The sequence below is a fragment of the Protopterus annectens genome, chromosome 7.part0, assembly GCF_019279795.1.
Source record: "Protopterus annectens isolate FY-2018-M chromosome 7.part0, PAN1.0, whole genome shotgun sequence".
Taxonomy (NCBI): domain Eukaryota; kingdom Metazoa; phylum Chordata; order Ceratodontiformes; family Protopteridae; genus Protopterus; species Protopterus annectens.
Window position 1 is genome coordinate 224,577,788 of NC_056739.1, and position 22,273 is coordinate 224,600,060.

At 43.0% G+C, this 22,273-nt stretch overlaps 1 protein-coding gene across 1 annotated transcript in view; it reads left to right on the top strand.

Moving 5' to 3' along the window:
• Positions 1–22,273, top strand: part of TRIM33 (tripartite motif containing 33) — a gene marked incomplete in the record, with an annotated part of 2,559,229 nt that overhangs the window by 1,775,892 nt on the left and 761,064 nt on the right. The window contains 1 exon segment of the mRNA XM_044076157.1: positions 2,877–2,994. Within this exon segment, the coding sequence (XP_043932092.1) occupies positions 2,877–2,994 (118 nt within the window).

Consider the following 22,273-nt stretch of genomic DNA (forward strand, 5'->3'; position numbering starts at 1 on the left):
ATACCATCCCAAAGAATAACCTTTTTGGGTGCAGAGCTGGACACTTCAAAACAAATGACATTCCTAACTGCAGAAAAGCAAGAGCAACTGCCTCTCTACTACTTGGCATTAACAAAGCAGAACCATCTAACAGCAAGAAAAGTACTGCAAGCCCTGGGCTTCATGGCATCCTGCATAATACTGGTCCCTCATGCCAGACTACATATGAGAAAGCTACAGTGGTACCTAAAGAATCTTTGGTCTCAACACAAGCACAGCCTAGAAACCAAAATTCCAATAATCCCATGCCTGAAGCAAGAGTTCCTATGGTGGGCTCAGGCCTGTCAATCAAACACAGGATTGCCCTTCTACAGCATTCAACCAAGCCAAACCATCACGACGGACTCCTCAGACCTCGGTTGGGGGGCCCACATGCTGGACAAGTGCATACAAGGCTTATGGACTCAAGACCAGCTGCACCTACACATAAATCTAAAGGAAATGCTGGCAGTAAAATTGGCAATCCAGACATTCAGACCATTTCTCCGAGAAGGTCAGTTGATGATAAGGACAGACAACACCACAGTTATGTGGTACATCAACAAACAGGGAGGCACACATTCATACCCTCTATGCCGGATGGCACTGGACCTATGGAATGTGGCTCTGAGCTACAACATTCAGTTACAAGCAATTTTTGTACCGGGAAAAGAAAACATTCTAGCAGACATATTAAGCAGGACTACCACAGATGCCCACGAATGGATGCTGCATCCGGACATCTTCAAAGCCATTACAAGAAAATGGGGACTCCCAGAAATAGACTTATTTGCATCCCCACGCAATCACCAGCTAAAGAAATTCTGCACAAGGACGTACCACCCACTTGCTTGGAAGGTGGACTCCCTATCTTTCAGTTGGAAAAACCTGACAGCAAATGCATTCCCACCACTTCCTTTGATGCACAAGGTGCTATTGAAGATCAAAGAGGACCGTCCAAGGATCATTCTGATAGCTCCAGACTGGCCAAGACAACATTGGTACCCATTACTAAGGAGCATGTCCCGGGAACAAATATGGACACTACCCCTGTTTCCATTGCTGTTAACACAGAACAACTACAACATCCTGCATCCAAGCCTGAAAACTCTGCAGCTGACTGCCTGGAACATTACATAAGATCAATTAACCCAAATTTATCACAAAGGGTTAAAGACATTATCCTTGAGGCTCGCAGACCCTCAACAAGGAAAAATTATGCAGCAAAATGGAAAAGATATCTCATTTGGAGTACTGCAAAGGGAGAAGATGTGTCACTGGTAAACATAGCCAACATCCTGGAATACTTGGCAGAGCTCTTCCACACAGGCCTGTCTTATTCCTCCATCAAGATACATGCATCAGCTATTTCAGCAGAATACAGCTTGGATCCTCCTGTTTTCTCGCATCCTCTGCTCAGGCAGTTTCTGAGAGGAATCAAAAATGTAAAACCTCCTAGGAAACCACCATTGCCAGCATGGGACTTGAACTTTGTGCTAGAAAAATTGACACTTCCTCCTTTCGAACCAGCAGCAACAGCAGAATTACAATACTTATCATGGAAGACTGCTTTCCTGCTGGCAATCACTTCAGCAAGAAGGGTATCTGAACTACAGGCATTAATGGCAGTGCAACCCTTCCTGATCTTCCATCAAGATAGTGTCCATGAGAACAAATCCTACATTTATGCCTCAGGTGGTATCCAGAGTATCTTTAAATCAGGCTATCCACCTACCTACATTCTTCCCCAACCCACAGAACAGGGGAGAAAGACTGTTGCATACCTTGGATGTACATAGACAGTTACGCTACTACCTGGACAGGACCAAGGGCAATAGAAAAACTGACCAGCTACTGGTAGCATATGCAACAGGAAGGGAAGGAAAAGCAATTTCAAAACAGACAATCTCCAAGTGGATAGGAAATTGCATTAGATTTTGTTACTCCTACCATGGAAAGAAAACTCCAGAGAACATCAGGCCTCACTCTACAAGGGCTACAGCCACTACCACAGCTTTCTTACGAGGAGTGGCTACCAAGGACATTATAGAGGCTGCTACTTGGACCTCCGTGCATACATTTGCCAAGCATTATAACTTACCTTTATACTCTAGATCCCGAGTAGGTTTTGCCACTGCTGTTTTGCAAGGGATCCTAACTACACCATAATCTCTTCTTCTTCCTCCTCCCCTAGTTTGGCTATGGTATTCTACCCATTTGTAAGGACTGCAGATGCATCCTTGAAGGACATAGTACAGTTTTGTACCTACCATAAATGTAGATGTCCGATAGGAATGCATCTGCAGTCAGGATTACCCACCTGCCTTCCCCTCTGTGGTACTCCTAGGGTATTTGCCCATCTTATAGCTAGCTGGGGGGGGATCTATTATTTGTTTGTATATATGTACATACATGCTTATTTTTTGTGTTTGCTCTCTACTATTTGGAAACATTGGCATTTATCCAAATTTAGCCTTCCAAGAGGGCACCTGGCATCTGGGGCAAGAAACACTGAGGAAAATGGCGTCGGCTGATGCCTTTATACCCGAAGAACTGCAGCTATGACGTCGGGTGAAGTGCGACACCAGCCGAGGCCAGGCCCAGACTTTGGAATCCGGCCGACCGAAGGGCTGCCTGACAACAGGACAACCCATTTGTAAGGACTGCAGATGCATTCCTATCGGACATCTACATTTATGGTAGGTACAAAACTGTACTTTTTAGTGAGTATGTAGCAGCAGAAAATATTAATTTAAGAATAAAATAGTTTTGTTTTAGATGTTCCTTTTGAGTGATGTTGAATTTGCTTTGCACTCCTGTTCTGCAATATTTCCTTGTTTTCATCTTTTTTTCCATAGATCACTTTCCAGTTGCGTCACATTCTGAAAGCACGCTGTGACCCTGTCCCAGCAGCTAATGGTGCTGTACGTTTCCATTGTGATCCAACATTCTGGGCCAAAAATGTTGTTAATTTAGGTATGTGCAATTCTTACTATTTTCAATAGGTATTTCCACCCCTGACCATTAACAGATAGTACAGCCTGAAAGTTTTTTGGTTAATCATTGATCTGTCGTAGTCTGGTTCATTCTCTCAAATAGGTCTTGAAGTACAGGTCTTAGCTTGGTAAAGAGGAGGGAAACTTTCCTAAGCTTTGACCCTTCTAAACCCCCCCCCCCCCCAAGTAATTAACTTTTTGTCTGCTGTCCATTATCTTATGCAAGCTTTACGATAGATAAGGATGGTAAGTCAGCTTCAGGATGTTTTCATGTTTGGTATTTGTTTCTGGTGTAACTTAAAGTGGATCTTAATTAGATTGAACGATACTGGCTTGGCCAATTTTTTCATTCAGATTTTGATTTTCTGGTCAGGTCTAAGTTTATTAATTTGCAGAATTCAGGGTTATATTCCCTCCCCTGCAGGCTTTGTCCCCTGCACCCTCATACCCAGCATTGCTTTAATTTCTGGTGCTGTAAGGTATTGCTGTGGTTATTTGTTCACATTTCTTGAGCATTTTGGTCTTAATTAGTTTCAGTTGTTATTTAGTGATTTATCTGTGTCGGAATTGCATTTTCAAGCAGTATGAGTAACCTCAGAATTCCATACAAGAGAAGGCATATATTTTGCTTGGTATGTCTCAAGACCACAACATTTAAAACTTATCTGTGGAATTTGCAGAACCTTTGACCAAAGAACTTCAAATTGAGAGAAAGCTGTAGCTTACTTTAAGGGTATAATGGCCAAAAGTAACATAGCACAACCCTAGTTGTCATCTTAAAGCTCCGAGGACTTTGCGCAACTAGGGTTGAACCGAACAATAGGGTTAATGTCAGGAAAAGGTAAAATTTGCTGGTTTAACGAAACTTCCTATTTTTCCCATGAAGCTAAAGTAGAAGGAAAAGAGTTTTGGATTTTTCCCACTCACCCTCCCCTTTGTCAGCTTTTTAAACCTGGTGATTTTAAGCTTCCCATCCCAACTGTACATTGAGGTTAATAAGCTCCTCTCTTTCTACAGTGCTGTTGATACATTGAATTTATTTGCGTTTCCTTGTATTTTTGTTGAAAAAGTGCATTTTGCCTCTCGTTAGTTTTTCTTGATCTGAATTCATTAACTAGCTAGCTGTTGGATAAAGTAGTTTTTTTTTTTTTTTTTTTTTTTTTTTTTTGCACTCTAGCACTTGTTTTTACATCAACAGGTCAGTGGATTTTCCATCTAGTGCAGTTATCTAGTGGATTTTCCATGTAGTGGGAAGGTAACATGGTCCGTTTAGGTTGGGGAAACACTTGAGATTTCTACATGTAGTTTTATTGGCTGGAGAGCTTATTAATCAGCTTATCTTGTTTGTAGTGCCTTTATAAATTCTGTACATTTGAGTGGCTCTTGGCCATTTATACAAAGCAAAGTACTTTTATTGAATAATCACACTTTCATAAACTGTTTAAAATAAACTGCTGTATCCGTATCATTAAGTTTATTTGTGGTAGACTTTCATGTCTTTTAAGTTGGTAGTAAGATTTCTCTCCAGACACTCCTTTACTGTGCTTTTATGTTAGGTGGGCTGGGTTGATTTGTCTAGTGGCAGTAGGTGTTGACCTGGTCTGTCTGAGGTGGGAAACACAAAAGGGCTCTTGAGTAGATGTATTTTTTTGCACTTCAGTTGTATACTGACTGCACTTCAGCAGTTTGAAAAAAAATGCTGTCTGCTGCTGCTTTAAGTAGTTAATTGCACTGTATTACACTGTGTTCGTTGTAGGTAGTTTGTGTGGTCTTATTACACTTGACCTCCAAACCAGCTATTCTGCATTAAGAATGTGTTTTTCTGCACTGTTGTAGCAGAAGTGTGCTGATCTAACATGTCAGAGTTTGGGATTGCTGATGGGAAGGCTTGTTATGTGCTTTCCTGGTTGGTAGTTCAAACTTGTTTCTGTTTGCTCATATTTAAGCCTTGCGTTTGCGTGCTGCTGCTCTTTGCTCAGTGGCAGTTAGCAGTGCCCTATATAGACGCAAAGGTCTAGAAGCTCAGTTTTCCCTAAACAGCTGTCACTGAAACACTTGTATGCTTTTCTGCTGCTGTAAGAGCAACTCATTTTCGCACTAAGCAGAGTTGCCTTATTGATTAACCTTGGCCTACACAAAGTATTAGGGTCCTCTTGTATTCTCTGCACTACCAACCCAGTCCTGTCAAATTAACTTATTCCCTTTCCTAATAAGACATAAAGCAAGCACCTGCTATCTTGGATGGGCAGTTTCCCATCATCTTTCTGGCCAGCCTTGTCGACATGGCATACAGAGGCAATATAGCAATTGTCTTGTGTATACTGACAACCACTCACTCCTGAAACAAACAAATACTTTATGTGAGAGATGAGTTGCTCTATGAAATTGGAGGCAAGACTCTCACATAAGGGCAAATCGAATGCCAAATAGGTTGTCAGCATACACACACTTCCCACACATAATAAGGACATGACTGATAAACTCAGATATGCAGAGGTACTCACTAGTAACTTACTAAAAGATCAGAGGGCTCCCAAATGAAAACCACTTAGTCAAATAATGCAAAAAACAACCATAACACGCACACTAGTGTCTCAGCAAATAAACGCATAAGGAGTAACACCGCAAATCCTAATGTATTGGTCATAGATGACTTCATTGTGAGAGAGACAGATGTACCCTCACCAGGCTGGATAAGTAATGGGTTACAGTTAGCTGCCTGTCAGGTGCCAGAATCTGTCAAGGCACTCAAGTCACTCAACCAAAAGTACCGGTATGACCCCGTCATAGTCCATGTGGGAGTGAATTACTTGAGACGTACCTCACTGGATTATATGAAAAGTGACATGGCTGATCTTTCAGCTGGCATCACAGGCAGGTATTCAGCCTAGCCTTAAGCAGCATTATACCTACTTTGAAGGATGATGCCAGAATACAAAGAAAAAATGATGGACTTCAATAATTGCATAAAAACGAAGAAAGGAGTTCACAACAGCCACTCACTGGAGTCCAAAAACATGCTGATACTTTTAACGTACAAAAAGTTTATTTAAAAACTAAGCAACGTTTTCGTCACTCGTCTCGAGTAACTTCCTCAGAAAGTAAAATAAACACACAAATGTAGTCACATTTAAATAGTCCGCTACAAGGCGGCATGATTATTCAAACCAATCAGCTTGTCTCATTCAAAAGAAAGAGATTTAAAGCACCACAGCATAAAAAACTAAAATACTCGATCACTGTCAAATAGCAACAAAGTAATATTTGTTAGAGATAATCACCCATGACATTTTGACTCGAATAAAAATGAAGTATTTAATATATTTAATATATAAATATTAAACAATGTATAGTAGTGACTAGTTCTGTATAAAAATTGGTCACTATAAAATCTTATGTCATTTTTAATTAATTTCATTGTCTCAAGTAGTTCTTTAGTTTCAATAAACAAACTATATTACAGTTGTCATTAAGACCTGGATAGGAAAAAGCATTTAATGACAACTGCCATTCAAGTTCGCGACATTCAAGTATTAATGAAGAAGGTCCTCCTCTGATGTCATACCCTTGTTGGTCTATTGCTATAAATCGAAAAGAATGACCAACTTTAATGTTAATATGCTTCGCTAAAGCGTTGTCACTTTTATTCATAGAAACTGCAAAAATGTGCTCATAGATTCCATCCCTAAATTTTCGTTCTTCAATAACTGGCTTAGATTCCTTTGTCAATCTTAGGGGAACCAGTATCTGTTTAAAGGCCACGCTGCTTTGCCAGAGATGGGCTGCACCGGTCTCCACGAGGCTGTTACTGGAATAAGCATTAGCCACCTGTGTTGTCTTTTTTAGACAGTGTCCAAATAACCAACTTCCCAACATAACAAAATCCTCTCTATAAAATTAAAAGTACTGTTGCTTAATATGCTAGGAGTCTAAACAAGAAACTGCACTCCTCACTTTGGAAAAAGCTGACGTCTGTGCAGTCACCGAGACATGGTTCAAAGGTGTGGAAAACACCCAGCCGTACAGGGCTACAATGCCTTCCATACAGTCGCAACACAAAGTGAGTGTGAAAGAACCAAAGGAGGAGGTGTATCCATCTTCATTAAGAAGTACACTTCTGGATTGGTCAGACAGTGCAACTCTGCAGTTACTTCAGTGTCCATATAACTCTAGGCATCTCGAGTTACTCACTGTCTATTTAACTCTAGGCAAAGGCCCCCCTACCGCATCATAGCTGTATGCCCCCCCACCTTGAAACAGAAAAATCATGCTGCACACCTTGAGTCACTTGCCATACAGTCCAATACCTTACTTGTGGGTGATATTAATTATCTTACCATCGACTGGGAAACATACATGACCACAGACATGCTGGCTCAGAGGTCCTTGGACTTTGTCCATGCTAATGTTCTGGAACAGCTAGTCAGCACACCCACAAGAGGCGTCCGCTGTGTGATGTCCTCCCTGGTAAGATCGAACGTTAAATCAGTCTCTCTTGATCTTATTAGAAGACCATCAAGCTCAAAAATGCTTAAGAATTTTGCAAAGGAAAACTATCTCATACTTAGTGATGGTATAAGAAGTCTATAGCCTCAAGTGCAGATAATATGGACTCCTTGTGCAGAGGTTCACACCAATACCCTGTATAACCACTTTATCAGTTGTACAGAATAGACATTACCTGACTGGATTAATACCAGGTTTTGCCAAAAAAACAAGCCACCCTGGTTAGATCCCTTATATAAACAGGCTATACAACAGGAGAAGGAAACTTATGCCCAAGAACAAGAGGGAAATGGCTCAGCAGAGGAAGAAATTCCTCTGTAGCCTAAACAAATTACAAAGATTTTGTCAACCCCTCCATAGCTAATTATGAAGCAAAAATAGCTTCCCTAGCTAAGGTTAATCACATGGCATTCTTTAGCTATGTCTGAAGAAAGGGGAATACCCAGCAATATGTTGAACTGGTTGTGGATGACATCACCCATACTCAACCGGAGGTAATAATCAACCTAACAGATTTGGAACAAACTTCACCCCACGGTCTCCTTCAGTCATCCCCCAAAGTACATTTGCCACCATTCCTCAGCCTATTGTCTCACGAGAACAGGTCATCTCAGCATTGTCCAAGGCTATAAACGTGGCGTCATTGGGACCAGATGACAAACCAAGCTGCCTTTTTAACATGACCTAGCAGACCCACTTGGATCTCTGTTTAACCACAGCCTGATAACTGGCTGTCTTCTGGTGGAATGGAGGACTGCAACAGTAATTCCTCTGCACAAAGCAGAACCATCAACCGACCCTGGAAAGTATAAGCCCATAAGCTTGACTAGCCTCATCTGCGGGGCCATGAAAAAAGTCATTATGGACCTTATTAACAAGGACATAGGTAGTTTCCAAACTCTGGACCCAACCCAGTTTGAATTTGTTAAAGGTAGGTCATGGCTGCTAAACATGGTTAACTTGTTTTGAGAAAGTCACCAAGGCCTTGGACAAGGCGAAGACTGTTCATACCTCCTATCTTGACCTGGCCAAGACATATGACACAATCCCCCACTCGGGTATTATAGAGAAACTCTCCCAATTGGGAATTAACCCCTACATTACCAAATTGATGGCCAACTAGCTTACCAACAGGACATACATTGTCAAAGTGGGTGACTTCACCTCTAGCAAAAGACCAGTCACCAGTGGTATACCACAGGGTTCTGTGCTGAACCCCATACTGTTCGGAATTTATTTCTGTGAAGTCCAGCCAAATTCAGATGGCCTATGGCTGACCAAGTTCACAGAGGATTGCAAATTGGGAACAATCACAGAGTCCCCCAGTGGTGTTAATATACTGCAGACAGGGTTAACACAGACAAATGGTTGGTACCAAAGCCATGGACTACAGCTAAATGGAAAAAAAATGCATTATTTTTATTCTCTTTGGGGAAGATAACATCCTTACTTATTACATTGCTATCAGCACCTCCGTAAGTGTAGACCCAGTGGTATGCAATCTGGCTACTCAAGTTGATAGCAAACTGAACTTTGACCACCACATATCCATTAGATCTAAGCATGTTATAATTCTGTTATATTCTGCCCTCGTCAGAGCAGTAATTGAATACAGTACTCCCTTTTGCATGTACCTCACCAGACACCTGCAGCAATTAGAGAGGCTGCAGAGGTTTCTCACCAGGAAATTACAGGGTAGACAAGTCTTGCATATAAAGACTGAAAAGCCCTGTCACTGTATTCTGTCTCCTGTAAGTTGCTAAGGTGTGACCTGTGCCTGGCTTTACAGGGCAGTCTCTGACCTGGCCCTGGTGGAAGTGCTACACATTCGTAAATCAAACTGCTCAAGGGTCACTTGCTCCAGGGATCTTAACCTAGGCTCTGACATGAACATGTCATGCTAGAGTGAGGATGATCTCCCAGAGACTACAATTTCTCTGGAACAAGCTTACTTGCTCCTGTGGTGTGGGGCTTGTGTCCCTAATGGACAGAGGAAGTCATTATTAGCTACTATAGACCCTTAACCTCTGCGAACTTCACCTGATCACCGACAGTTGGGGCAACTCAGGATAAAAATGATTAGGCTTGTAAGGGCTCTAGCGCCGTTAGCCTTGTAACCATCTATGAACCTATGAACTTCATTCTATTTGGTTTGCTTTTTGATTTCCATTTTCTAGCAATTCTTTTTTTTTTTGGCATCAGTAGCATTAAACATTTAAGATGTTACTATGTCTAGGCGATACATACAATTTTCTTAGTTATTACCATTTACTTTCACAACATTTCTGTCAAATCCACCAACTCAGTACACCCCACCCCCCAAAAGAAAAGATTCCCAGATGTTCTTCATCTCACATTGCTGCAGTCCTTACACTTGGGTAGTCCGCTGTCCTCGGTCGGCCCGAATATCAAAGTATTAGGCTGACGTCGGTCAAGGCGCTTAAGACTGACATCAGGACGTCAGGGTACAAATGCGCATGACCGACATCATATCCTCAGTCTTTTTTGCCGCATGGTCCGATGCAGAAGCAGCGTTGCAAGTGCCGTTCGGCGTTCTGAAATTTTTCGAATTCGGAGTTTCAGACCGAGTCAAAGTTGGCTAAGTACCCCGTTGGGAATATTTTAGTTTTTTCTTGCCTCAGTGGTTTACCGGATGTCAGAAAAAGTGAATAACTGTATTTCTTGTGGGAAACAGATACCGCATAGAGATTATCATACTTTGTGTATTCCTTGTTTGGGGCCTGAGCACGGCGTTGTTGGGTGTCGCTTTTGTGCTAGGTTCAATAAGCGCACTATTAAGCGAAGGTTAGATTGTGCCAGGTTGCTCTTCGTGAAGCGGTGCAATTATAATATGCCGTCGGGTACTCCGCGCCGCTTCTTCAAGAAGCGCAAAGACAAAGCAGCTAAACCCAGGCAAGAAGAGTCGTCCGTGCGGACGCCGGTTCTTTAGAGGCGTCAGTGGAACCGGTGGTTCGCCGGAGGCTTCTCTGGAGTCCCAGGGAGACTTTGATATTGCAGGATGTGGCCTCTCAGGAGGCAGGACGGTCTGAACGGGCTTCACAGGTTACTGTACTCGCCGCCCTACCTCGGGTGGTTAGGCCCTCGCCTTCTGTTTCCAAGGCTTCTCCCAGAGGCAGGCCAGGTTTAGCTTCTGTTGGTGTCACTCCTAGTTCATCAGGATCTGTGCCCAAGAAGCACATGCTTAAAATGGCAGAAGATTTAATTACTTTGATTAGAGGTTCTTTGCCCCTCCTGATAAGAGGCCTAGGGTGGAGCCAGAGTTGGGGAGTTTTGAGCAGTCTTCGGATGTTTCAGAGTCTTCGGCTGAAGACTTGCAGGAGTATTCTCCTTATTCTGATTCTGATGTGGATGATTCTACTCCTTCTGCTTCTCCTCCAGAGGATTTTTCTTTTTCAGAGACTCTTCATTCCATGAGGGAACATTTTAAGTGGGAAGGTCAGGACTTCTCTGATTCCAGGAAAAGGCTTAGGGAATTTTTGCTTTTACCCCAGCATAGGCCTTTGGCTATACCACCTGTTCTGGATGTTGTGGAAGATGTGTTTGCTGAGGCTTCACTTAATCCTGATTCTTTGCCTCCAGCTCCTGTTAAACCGGACAGGTATTACAGGGTGCTTGAAGCTCATAAATATCTTTATAAGAGTCCTAGGGCGGACCCAGAAACTGTTAGTCAGGGACCTAAGGGTGTCAAGGCCTCTGTTGTAAAAAATCCGGTTCCTCCAGATAAAGAGGCCAGAGCTTTGGATAGATGGGGAAAGAAAGTCTATACTTCTTCCAACTTAGCTATGAGGGCTTTGAATTGCCAGTTTCACATGTTGAAATATCAAAACTATCTTCTTTCTCAATTGAAGTCTAAGGTAGATGCTCTGGCGGAAGGTATTGAGTGTAAAGAATTACAAGATTTGGTACATGTTTCTGAACAGGTGGGTAAGCATTCTTTACAATGTGGTTTTGATGCTGTACAGGCCTCGTCTAGGGTGGCTGCCACTGGGTCAGTTCTTCGCAGGCACGCCTGGCTGAGGGATCAGAATTTATCTGACCATGTTAAGACAAGGATTTTGGATGCTCCTTTACAGTCTGATGTGTTGTTTGGTTCACCTGTGGAGGCAGTCTTAAAGAAGATGGAAGACAAGGCTAAGTCTATGCAGGCTGTTAAAGATTTTTTGCAAGTTCAGCCTCCGAAGTTTAGTAGGAATTGGCCTGCTAAGGGGTGGACATACCCTTCTTATGATTCACAGTCTAGGGGTAAATCTAGACGTGGTAGGGGCAGAGCTCAGGGCTCTTTCAGACCTAGAACAGGGAGTTCACCTGCACAGTCTTCGGGTGAGGGCAGGGGCCAGTCCTTTCGTAAACAGGCCCAATGACCTACCTTTTCAGCTGCCAGAGCCTTCTTGTCTGGCAGCACCTTTGGGAGGAAGGTTGGCACTCTTCAAGGAAAACTGGAGTTTAATTACCCAAGACAGATGGGTATTGGATATCATACACCAAGGTTACAAGTTTTATTTCCATACCTTGCCTCCTTTCAAAGGCATGCCAGACGTTCCTCCTCAGCAAAGAATAGAGGCTCACAAACAAATTTCTCTGCTGCTTCAAATAGGGGCCATACAGCCGGTCCCTCTGCCAGAAGTGGGCCTAGGATTTTATTCTCGCCTGTTCCTAGTACCAAAGAAGGGGAACACGTGGAGACCAATTCTGGATTTGTCTATCCTCAACACTTATCTGGACATTCCCAAGTTCAAAATGTTGACGTTACAACAGCTTTTACCTCTGCTGGGCAAAGATCACTGGATGGTGACTCTGGATCTCAAGGAGGCTTACCTTCATGTTCCTATCCGGCTAAGTTGCAGGAAGTATCTGCGTTTTCGGGCTGGGACTTCTCATTATCAGTTCTCTGCATTGCCCTTTGGCTTATCTACTGCGCCCAGAGTGTTCACGAAGGTTCTGGCTCCAGTGATAGCTTTCCTCAGGCTAAAAGGAATACAGATCTATCCTTATTTGGACGATTGCCTGATTCTGGCTCAAGGAAGGGACGAACTTCTTCATCATTTGCAATATGTGATAGCAGTGCTAAGATGCCTGGGATATTCTGTGAACGAAATAAAGTCCAGTCTAGTACCCTCTCAGGACATGTGTTTTCTGGGTGTGAGACTGAATACAGCATCCCAGATGGCCTTTTTGACCCCGGACAAACAAAAGAATCTTTCCTTTTACTTCCATCAATTGTCTCATCAGTCCAGGCTGACTGCAAGGACAGTCCTTCAAGCCTTGGGGTTCATGGCATCTTGTATTCTGGTGCTTCCCAATGCCAAACTGCATATGAGGAAGCTAGAATGGTATCTCAAAAAATGTATGGACACAGCACTGCCAAGATATGGACACTGTCATTCAGATAATACCTTGCATTCAAAAGGAATTTTTGTGGTGGGCTCAGGAATGTCACCTAAACAAGGGACTCTCTGTGACCCTGCCAGAGGCGAGTCAGATTCTAACGACAGATGCCTCAGACAAAGCTTGGGGAGCTCATCTAAATGGAAAGTGGATACAAGACACGTGGCCTGCCAGACTACAACATCTACATATCAACTTGAAGGAGATGTTAGCAGTCCAATTTGCATTAATAGCTTTCAAGGATTTACTTCTTCCAGGGCAGGTGTTGGTTCTAACAGACAACACAACTGTCATGTGGTACATCAACAAGCAAGGGGAACACATTCTTATCCTCTATGCAGACAAGCAATGATTTTGTGGGAGACTGCTCTCAGTTTACAGCTAAATCTTCAGGCAAGGTTTCTGCCGGGAGCACAGAACTCCTTAGCAGATGTGTTGAGCAGACGAATTATGGATCCCCACGAGTGGAAATTGGATCCTCATGTATTTCAGAAATTGACAGTGTCATGGGGAACTCCAGACATAGATCTGTTCGCTTCTCCACTAAACTACCAGCTGCCAAAGTTTTGCACAAAAAGGTTTCATCCCACAGCTTGGAAAGTGGATGCTCTTTCTTTCAATTGGAGCAATCTTCATGTGTATGCCTTTCCACCTCTGCCTCTCCTCCCAAAAGTCCTCCTAAAGGTCAGACAGGACAAGCCAAAGGTGATTTTAATAGCTCCAGAATGGCCTCGACAGCACTGGTACCCATTACTGAGAAGTCTGGTTCGGGAGCCTCCATGGCCTTTGCCTTCGATTCCACACCTGCTGTCTCAAGAGAACAGTCATTTACTCAATGTCAAACTTCACTCTCTTCACCTAACAGCCTGGCATATTCTGTTTTAAACCCTGGAGGGTCTCAGCTTCCACAGCAAGTTTTGAATGTTATTTTGGAGGCCAGAAGGCCTAGTACAAGGAAAGTGTACGCAGATAAATGGAAGAGATTTTTATTTTGGAGTGCAGCAAAGGAATTTGATGTTTCTAAGCCTAATTTAAGTGTGGCTCTTCAATATCTTGCTGAGTTACTGGACAAAGGTTTGTCCTTCTCTTCTATTAAGGTTCATGCTGCAGCAATTTCTGCTCACTATGACTGTGACCCACCATTGTTTTCTCATCCTTTGTTTAAGCAATTCCTTAGAGGGGCAAAGAATATAAGACCCCCACGTAGAGCTCCTACTCCTGCTTGGGATCTCAATTTTGTGTTGGAGAAACTCACTCTACAACCTTTTGAGCCTGCAGCTACTGCCGAGTTGAAATATTTATCATGGAAGACTGCTTTTTTGTTGGCCATTACCTCTGCGAGAAGGGTTTCTGAATTACAGGCCCTTATGGCAGTTGAGCCTTTCTTAATTTTCCTTAAGGATAGGGTATCTTTACGTACTAATCCTTCCTTTATGCCTAAAGTGGTTTCTAGTGTGGCTTTAAACCAAACTATTCATTTGCCTACTTTTTATGCAAACCCCCAAAATAAAGGGGAAAAGATTTTGCACACCTTGGATATACACAGGCAGTTGCGATATTATTTGAGCAGAACTAAAGGGTTCAGGCAGTCTCAGCAGTTATTTGTTTCTTTTGCTTTGGGTTCTCAGGGCAAGCCTGTGTCAAAACAAACTATTTCTAAGTGGATTGGGTTTTGTATTGCTTTCTGTTATTCCCATCATGGTAAGGAGATTTCAGCTGGGATTAGGCCCCATTCCACTAGGGCTACTGCCACTTCGACAGCTTTTTTAAGGGGGGTGGCAACTAAAGATATTTTGGAGGCAGCTACTTGGAGTTCAGTGCATACTTTCTCTAAGCATTACCACCTTCCACTTTACTCTAAATCTAGGGCTGGTTTTGCCACTGCAATTTTACAGGGCATTTTGGCAGCTCCTACTGCTTTATAGTTTTGCCATCCTCCCTTACCTCTGCTTTGGGATTCTACCCAAGTGTAAGGACTGCAGCAATGTGAGATGAAGAACATAGTACAGTTTTGTACCTACCATAAATGTAGATGTTCGAAGATCCACATTGCTGCAGTCCAATTCCCTCCCTCCTTCCCCTCTGTAGTTAGAGGCGGTTGTGTGGTTTGGGTTGTGAATATTGTGGATATTGTATATATTGTACATATGATTAGTGCAAGGGTGGTTGGTTGTTTTTTTTGCTGTCTTTTGGTTTTGACCTTTCTGTTTAGGGTCTTCTGACATCTGGGGCAAGAAAAGACTGAGGATATGACGTCGGTCATGCGCATTTGTACCCTGACGTCCTGATGTCAGTCTTAAGCGCCTTGACTGACGTCAGCCTAATACTTTGATATTCGGGCCGACCGAGGACAGCGGACTACCCAAGTGTAAGGACTGCAGCAATGTGGATCTTCGAACATCTACATTTATGGTAGGTACAAAACTGTACTTTTTCTCTCTTCCCCATCACTAACCTTGATATTTACCTAAGGAAAAAACATATGAAGTTTGCATGAATTAAAGGACCTTTTGAAGTATATTGGTGTAAAATCTCAAACTTTCTGACCTGGAGTACTTGAGATGTTCTTCATTCCACATTGCTGCAGTCCTAACTATTGGGTAGTCCGCTGTCCAGTCGGCCCGAATACCAAAGTATATGGCTGACGTCGGTCAGGGCGCATTAGACTGACGTCAGTACGTCAGGGTACTAATGCGCATGACCGACGTCATATCCTCAGTCTTTTTTGCCGCATGGTCCGATGCAGAAGCAATTTTGCGAGTGCAGGTTGGCGTTCTGAAAGTTTCTGAAGTCAGAGTTTCAGACCGAATCAAAGTTGGCTAAGTAGCCCGTTGGGGAATATTTTGGTTTTTTCTTGCCTCAGTATTTAACCGGATGTCAGAAAAAGTGAATAACTGTATTTCTTGTGGGAAACAGATACCTCATAGGGATTACCATACTTTGTGTATACCTTGTTTAGGGCCTGAGCACGACGTTGTTGGATGCCGCTCTTGTGCTAGATTTAACAAACACACTATTAAGAGAAGGTTAGACTGTGCCAGGTTAGTTTTTGGGAAGCGTTGTAATTATAAAATGCCGTCGGATGCTCCGATGCCCGCTTCGGCCAAAAAGCGCAAGGACAAAGCAGCAAAGCCTAGAGTGGAAGAACCGACAGTCCCAGACGTCGGTTCTTTAGAAGGCTCAGTGGAGCCGGAGGTTCTGCCAGGAGTTTCTTTGGAGTCTCAGGGAGAGACTTTACTGTTACAGGATGTATCCTCTCAGGAAGTAGGCCAGGCTGAGGGGGCTTCTCAGGTGGCTGTTCTTCCCTCTCTTCCTAAGGTGGTTAGAACCTCCCCTTCTGTTTCCAAGGCTTCCTTGAGAGGCAGGCCAAGTTTAGCTTCAGTGGGGGTTTCTCCTAGTGCTTCAGGGTCTTTGCCTAAGAAACATATGCTTAAAATGGCAGAGGATTTGATTACTATGATTAGAGGTTCTATGCCCCCTCCTGATAAGAGGCCTAGGGTGGAACCTGAGTTTGAGAGTTTTGAGCAATGTTCGGAGGCTTCTGAGTCTTCGGCTGAAGACTTGCTGGAGTATCCTCCTTATTCTGATTCTGATGTGGATGATTCTACTCCTTCAGCTTCTCCTCCTGAGGATTTTTCATTTTCAGAGACTCTGCATTCCATGAGGGAGCATTTTAAATGGGAAGGTCAAGATTTCTCTGATTCCAGGAAGAGGCTTAGGGAATTCTTGTTTTTACCCCAGCATAGGCCTTTAGCTATACCTCCGGTTCTGAATGTGGTGGAAGATGTTTTTGCAGAGGCTTCCTGAATCCTGATTCTTTGCCTCCTGCCCCAGTTAAACCGGATAGGTATTATAGGGTGCCTGTAGCTCATAAGTATCTTTTTAAGAGTCCTAGGGCAGACCCGGAAACTGTCTCTCAGGGGCCTAAAGGTGTGAAGGCCTCTGTTGTTAAAAATCCTGTTCCCCCTGATAAAGAGGCAAGGGCTTTGGATAGATGGGGAAAGAAAGTGTATACTTCTTCCACTTTAGCCATGAGGGCGTTGAATTGTCAGTTTCACATGTTAAAATATCAGAATTATCTCCTTTCACAATTGAAATCTAAGGTGGATGCTCTGGCAGTAGGTATTGAGTGTAAAGAGTTGCAGGATTTAGTTCATGTGTCTGAACAGGTGGGTATGCATTCCTTGCAGTGTGGTTTTGATGCTGTGCAGGCCTCCTCGAGGGTGGCTGCCACTGGTTCTGTTCTTCGTAGGCACGCCTGGTTGAGAGATCAGAATTTAGCTGAGCATGTTAAAACAAGGATTTTGGATGCTCCTTTACAGTCTGATGTGTTGTTTGGTTCGCCTGTGGAAGCAGTTTTAAAGAAAATGGAGGACAAGGCTAAGTCTATGCAAACTGTTAAGGATTTTTTGCAGGTGCAGCCTCCGAAGTTTAGTAGAAATTGGCCTACTAAGGGATGGACTTATCCTGCTTATGATTCCCAGTCTAGGGGTAGGTCTAGACGTGGTAGGGGCAGAGCTCAAGGTTCTTTTAGGCCTAGGACAGGGAGTTCCCCTGCTCAGACTTCTGGTGAGGGCAGGGGTCAGTCCTTTCGTAAGCAGACCCAATGACCTGCCTTTTCAGTTGCCAGTACATTCTCGCCTGGCAGCACCTTTGGGAGGAAGGCTGTCTCTTTTCAAAGAAAATTGGGATTTAATTACCCAAGACAGATGGGTTCTGGATATCATTCACCACGGTTACAGGTTTTATTTCCATACCTTGCCTCCTTTCAAAGGCATGCCAGACATTCCTCCTCTACAAAGAACAGAGGCTCACAAGCAAATTTCTCTGTTGCTCCAAATAGGGCCATTCAGCCAGTTCCTGTGCCAGAAAGGGGCCTAGGATTTTATTCTCGCCTGTTCCTAGTACCGAAGAAGGGGAACACGTGGAGACCAATTTTGGATTTATCTATCCTCAACACTTATCTGGACATTCCCAAGTTCAAAATGTTGACGTCACAACAGCTTTTACCTCTGCTGGGCAAAGATCACTGGATGGTAACTTTAGATCTCAAGGAAGCTTACCTTCATGTGCCTATAAGACTAAGTTGCAGGAAGTATCTGCGTTTTCGAGCTGGAAATTCTCATTATCAGTTCTCTGCATTGCCCTTTGGCTTATCTACTGCCCAGAGTATTCACAAAGGTTCTGGCTCCAGTGATAGCTTACTTCAGGCTAAAAGGAATTCAAATCTATCCTTACTTGGACGACTGCCTGATTCTGGCTCAAGAAAAGGAAGACCTTCTACAGCATTTGGAATATGTCATAGCAGTGCTAAGATGCCTAGGGTATTCTGTGAACGAAATAAAGTCCAGTCTAGTACCCTCTCAAGACATGTGCTTTCTGGGTGTGAGACTGAATACAGCAGCCCAGATGGCCTTTTTAACCCCGGACAAACAAAAGAATCTTTCCAGTTACTTCCATCAACTATCTCTTCAGTCCGGGCTGACTGCAAGGACAGTCCTTCAAGCCTTAGGGTTCATGGCATCTTGTATTCTGGTGCTTCCCAATGCCAAACTGCATATGAGGAAGCTGCAATGGTATCTCAAAATGTATGGACACAGCACTGCCAGGATTTGGACACTGTCATTCAAATAATACCTTGCATTCAAAAGGAATTTTTGTGGTGGGCTCAGGAATGTCACCTAAACAAGGGACTCTCTGTGACCCGGCCAGAGGCGAGTCAGATTCTAACGACAGATGCCTCAGACATTGCTTGGGGAGCTCATCTAAATGGAAAGTGGATACAAGACAAGTGGCCTGCCAGACTACAGCATCTACATATCAACATGAAAGAGATGTTAGCAGTCCAGTTTGCATTAATGGCTTTCAAGGAGTTACTTCTTCCAGGACAGGTGTTGATTCTAACAGACAACACAACTGTCATGTGGTACATCAACAAACAAGGGGAACACATTCTTACCCATTGTGCAGGCAAGCAATGATTTTATGGGAGACTGCGCTCAGCTTGCAACTAACTCTTCAGGCAAGGTTTCTGCCGGGAGCACAGAACTCCTTAGCAGATGTGTTAAGCAGACAAATCATGGATCCCCACGAGTGGAAACTGGATCTTCATGTATTTCAAAATTGACAGTGTCATGGGGAACTCCAGACATAGATCTGTTCGCTTCTCCACTAAACCACCAGCTGCCAAAGTTTTGCTCAAAGAGGTTTCATCACACAGCTTGGAAAGTGGATGCTCTTTCTTTCAGTTGGAAAAATCTTCATGTGTATGCTTTTCCACCTCTGCCTCTTCTCCCAAAGGTGCTTCTAAAGGTCAGACAAGACAAGCCAAGGATGATTTTAATAGCTCCAGATTGGCCTCGCAGCACTGGTACCCATTACTGAGGAGTCTGGTAAGGAAGCCTCCATGGCCTTTACCCTTGATTCCACACCTGTTGTCTCAGAGGGACGGTCACCTGCTCAATGTCAAGCTTCACTCTCTTCATCTAACAGCCTGGCATATTCTGTTTTGAAAGACAGCAGGTCTCAACTTCCTCAACAAGTTTTAAATGTGATTATGGAAGCCAGAAGACCTAGTACAAGGAAAGTGTACAGAAAAATGGAAGAGATTTTTATTTTGGAGTGCAGCAAACAATTTGGAGATTTCTGAGCCTAATTTGAGTGTGGCTCTTCAATATCTTACTGAGTTATTGGACAAAGGTTTGTCTTTCTCTTCCATTAAGATTCATGCTGCAGCAATTTCAGCTCACTATGATTGTGACCCACCATTGTTTTCGCATCCTTTGTTCAAGCAATTTCTTAGAGGGGCAAAGAATATAAGACCCCACGTAGAGCTCCTACTCCTGCTTGGGATCTCAATTTTGTGTTGGAGAAACTTACTCTACAACCTTTTGAGCCTCGGCTACTGCTGAATTGAAATACTTGTCATGGAAGACTGCTTTTTGTTGGCCATTACTTCTGCAAGAAGGGTTTCTGAGTTGCAGGCCCTTATGGCGGTAGAGCCTTTTTTGATTTTTCATAAGGATAGGGTATCTTTACGTACTAATCCTTCCTTTATGCCTAAGGTGGTTTCTAGTGTGGCTTTAAACCAAACTATTCATTTGCCTACTTTTTATGCAGATCCCCAAAATAAAGGGGAAAAGATTTTGCACACTTTAGATGTACACAGGCAATTGCGTTATTATTTGAACAGGACTAAGGATTTTAGGCAGTCTCAGCAGCAGTTTTTCTTTTGCTTTGAGTTCTCAGAGCAAGCCTGTGTCAAAACAAAGTATTTCTAGGTGGATTGGGTTTTGCATTGCATTTTGTTATTCCCATCATGGCAAGGAGATTCCAGCTGGGATTAGGCCTCATTCCACTAGGGCTACTGTCACTTCTACAGCATTTCTAAGGGGGGTGGCAACTAAGGATATTTTGGAGGCAGCTACTTGGAGTTCAGTGCATACTTTCACTAAGCATTATCACCTTCCTCTCTACTCTAAGTCTAGGGCTGGTTTTGCCACAGCTATTTTGCAAGGCATGTTGTCAGTTCCTGCTTCCTTATGATTTGCCAGCCTCCCTTACCTCTGCTTTGGGATTCTACCCAATAGTTAGGACTGCAGCAATGTGGAATGAAGAACATAGTACAGTTTTGTACCTACCATAAATGTAGATGTTCGAGGATCCACATTGCTGCAGTCCAATTTACCCTCCCTCCTTCCCCTCTGTGTTTAGGTGTGGTTGTGTAGGTGAGGTTATATTCTGGTAATTTTGTATATATTGTACATATTTTTGGTGCAGGTATGTTTGGAGTTTTTGGTTTTGGCCTTATCTTTTCAGGGTTTTCTGACATCTGGGGCAAGAAAAGACTGAGGATATGACGTCGGTCATGCGCATTAGTACCCTGACGTACTGACGTCAGTCTAATGCGCCCTGACCGACGTCAGCCATATACTTTGGTATTCGGGCCGACTGGACAGCGGACTACCCAATAGTTAGGACTGCAGCAATGTGGATCCTCGAACATCTACATTTATGGTAGGTACAAAACTGTACTTTCTACATACTCCTTCCTTTGTGGTTCTTTGTAGTTTGCCTTTCTGCTTTATTTTCTTGCCTCCTCTTTTAGATCGATCTAGTTGTCGTGCAGAGTTATTAATTAGTTATACCAGTTTAATAGCATTTTCAATTCTAGACTCAACAAATTTTCTTAACTGAGCTGATCTTTCACTTTGGATTTCTGTTGTCCCTGTCTCGTTGCCTGTCATGTGTTATCTATCCCTGTTATGCAAAGCAGTGTCTAAGCTGCAGTCCAAACTCCTGTTATGTCTGTCCATTCTCTCACCATTCCTTCCCACATTTGTTTGTTCCTTGACTTTTTTGCTGCTTCCTGTAGCAAATTCCATTTTACTTTCACCTATGTTTTGCAGTCCTGTTTGCAGACATGCCTTCAGTGTAAAATATATTTTCTGTGTTCTTGCCGCAGCTTAGTTTTTAGAATGCTTTCTGATACTTTATGTGTGTAATTGTTTCATGTACTAGTTAAAAGTGGTAAAGCCCTGATACATGTGTTTCTTTTTCAGTCTGTCCAGGAAAAGAAAGATAGTAGTAAAATATAGACAGAAAAGGAGATGCAGTAATATTTAACAAGATTTACATTAGTCTTGTCAGTGCAAACAGTACATACAGTCTGACAACGGTATACAGTTCAGGAACATTTCTGTGTGGTTGTTACTACTTTCCTAAAGTACTTTCATTCAAAAATCAAATCTTTCTTTAGTTCTCAAACTCCCCCAATCCTTTTTCATCGTATTTTTTTCTTTGGTTTATAACTTTCTGCTTGAGTTAAATATCTGAGCTTTAAATATGTAGCTTTAAAGTACCCAGTTAAATCCGGTAAACCTAAACTACATTGCTTTTAGGGAGAATCCTCTTACCCACTTAACTCTTCCTGCCAAATTCTTCCAACTGTCTATTGATTTCCTGACTCAAGTCACTGTTGCAGTATTCCATACAAATGGGTTATCACATCTGATGTCCCAGCGGGGTACCAAACCTTAACGTTGCGTAGGTCATACATCCGACATGTGACCTCTGCTCATAAGCATAGGGGTATATAGGCAGACGTACGAGTGTAGCTCCTTAGATTATCTTGCCCAAATGCAGGCCACATACTTGTTGGACTGAACATTTTCTGGTAGTTACTACCATAACTTCGTTAAAGACAAACAAGATCACCATTGGGGAACCTTTCTTTAGTTACCCAAGTTGTTGTACTCTATTAGATCTCAGTATGATTGCAGTAGACAAATCCCATGCAAAGATCTGGATAGCCAGTACCCTTTCTGCCTAAGTGTGGAACACTACTA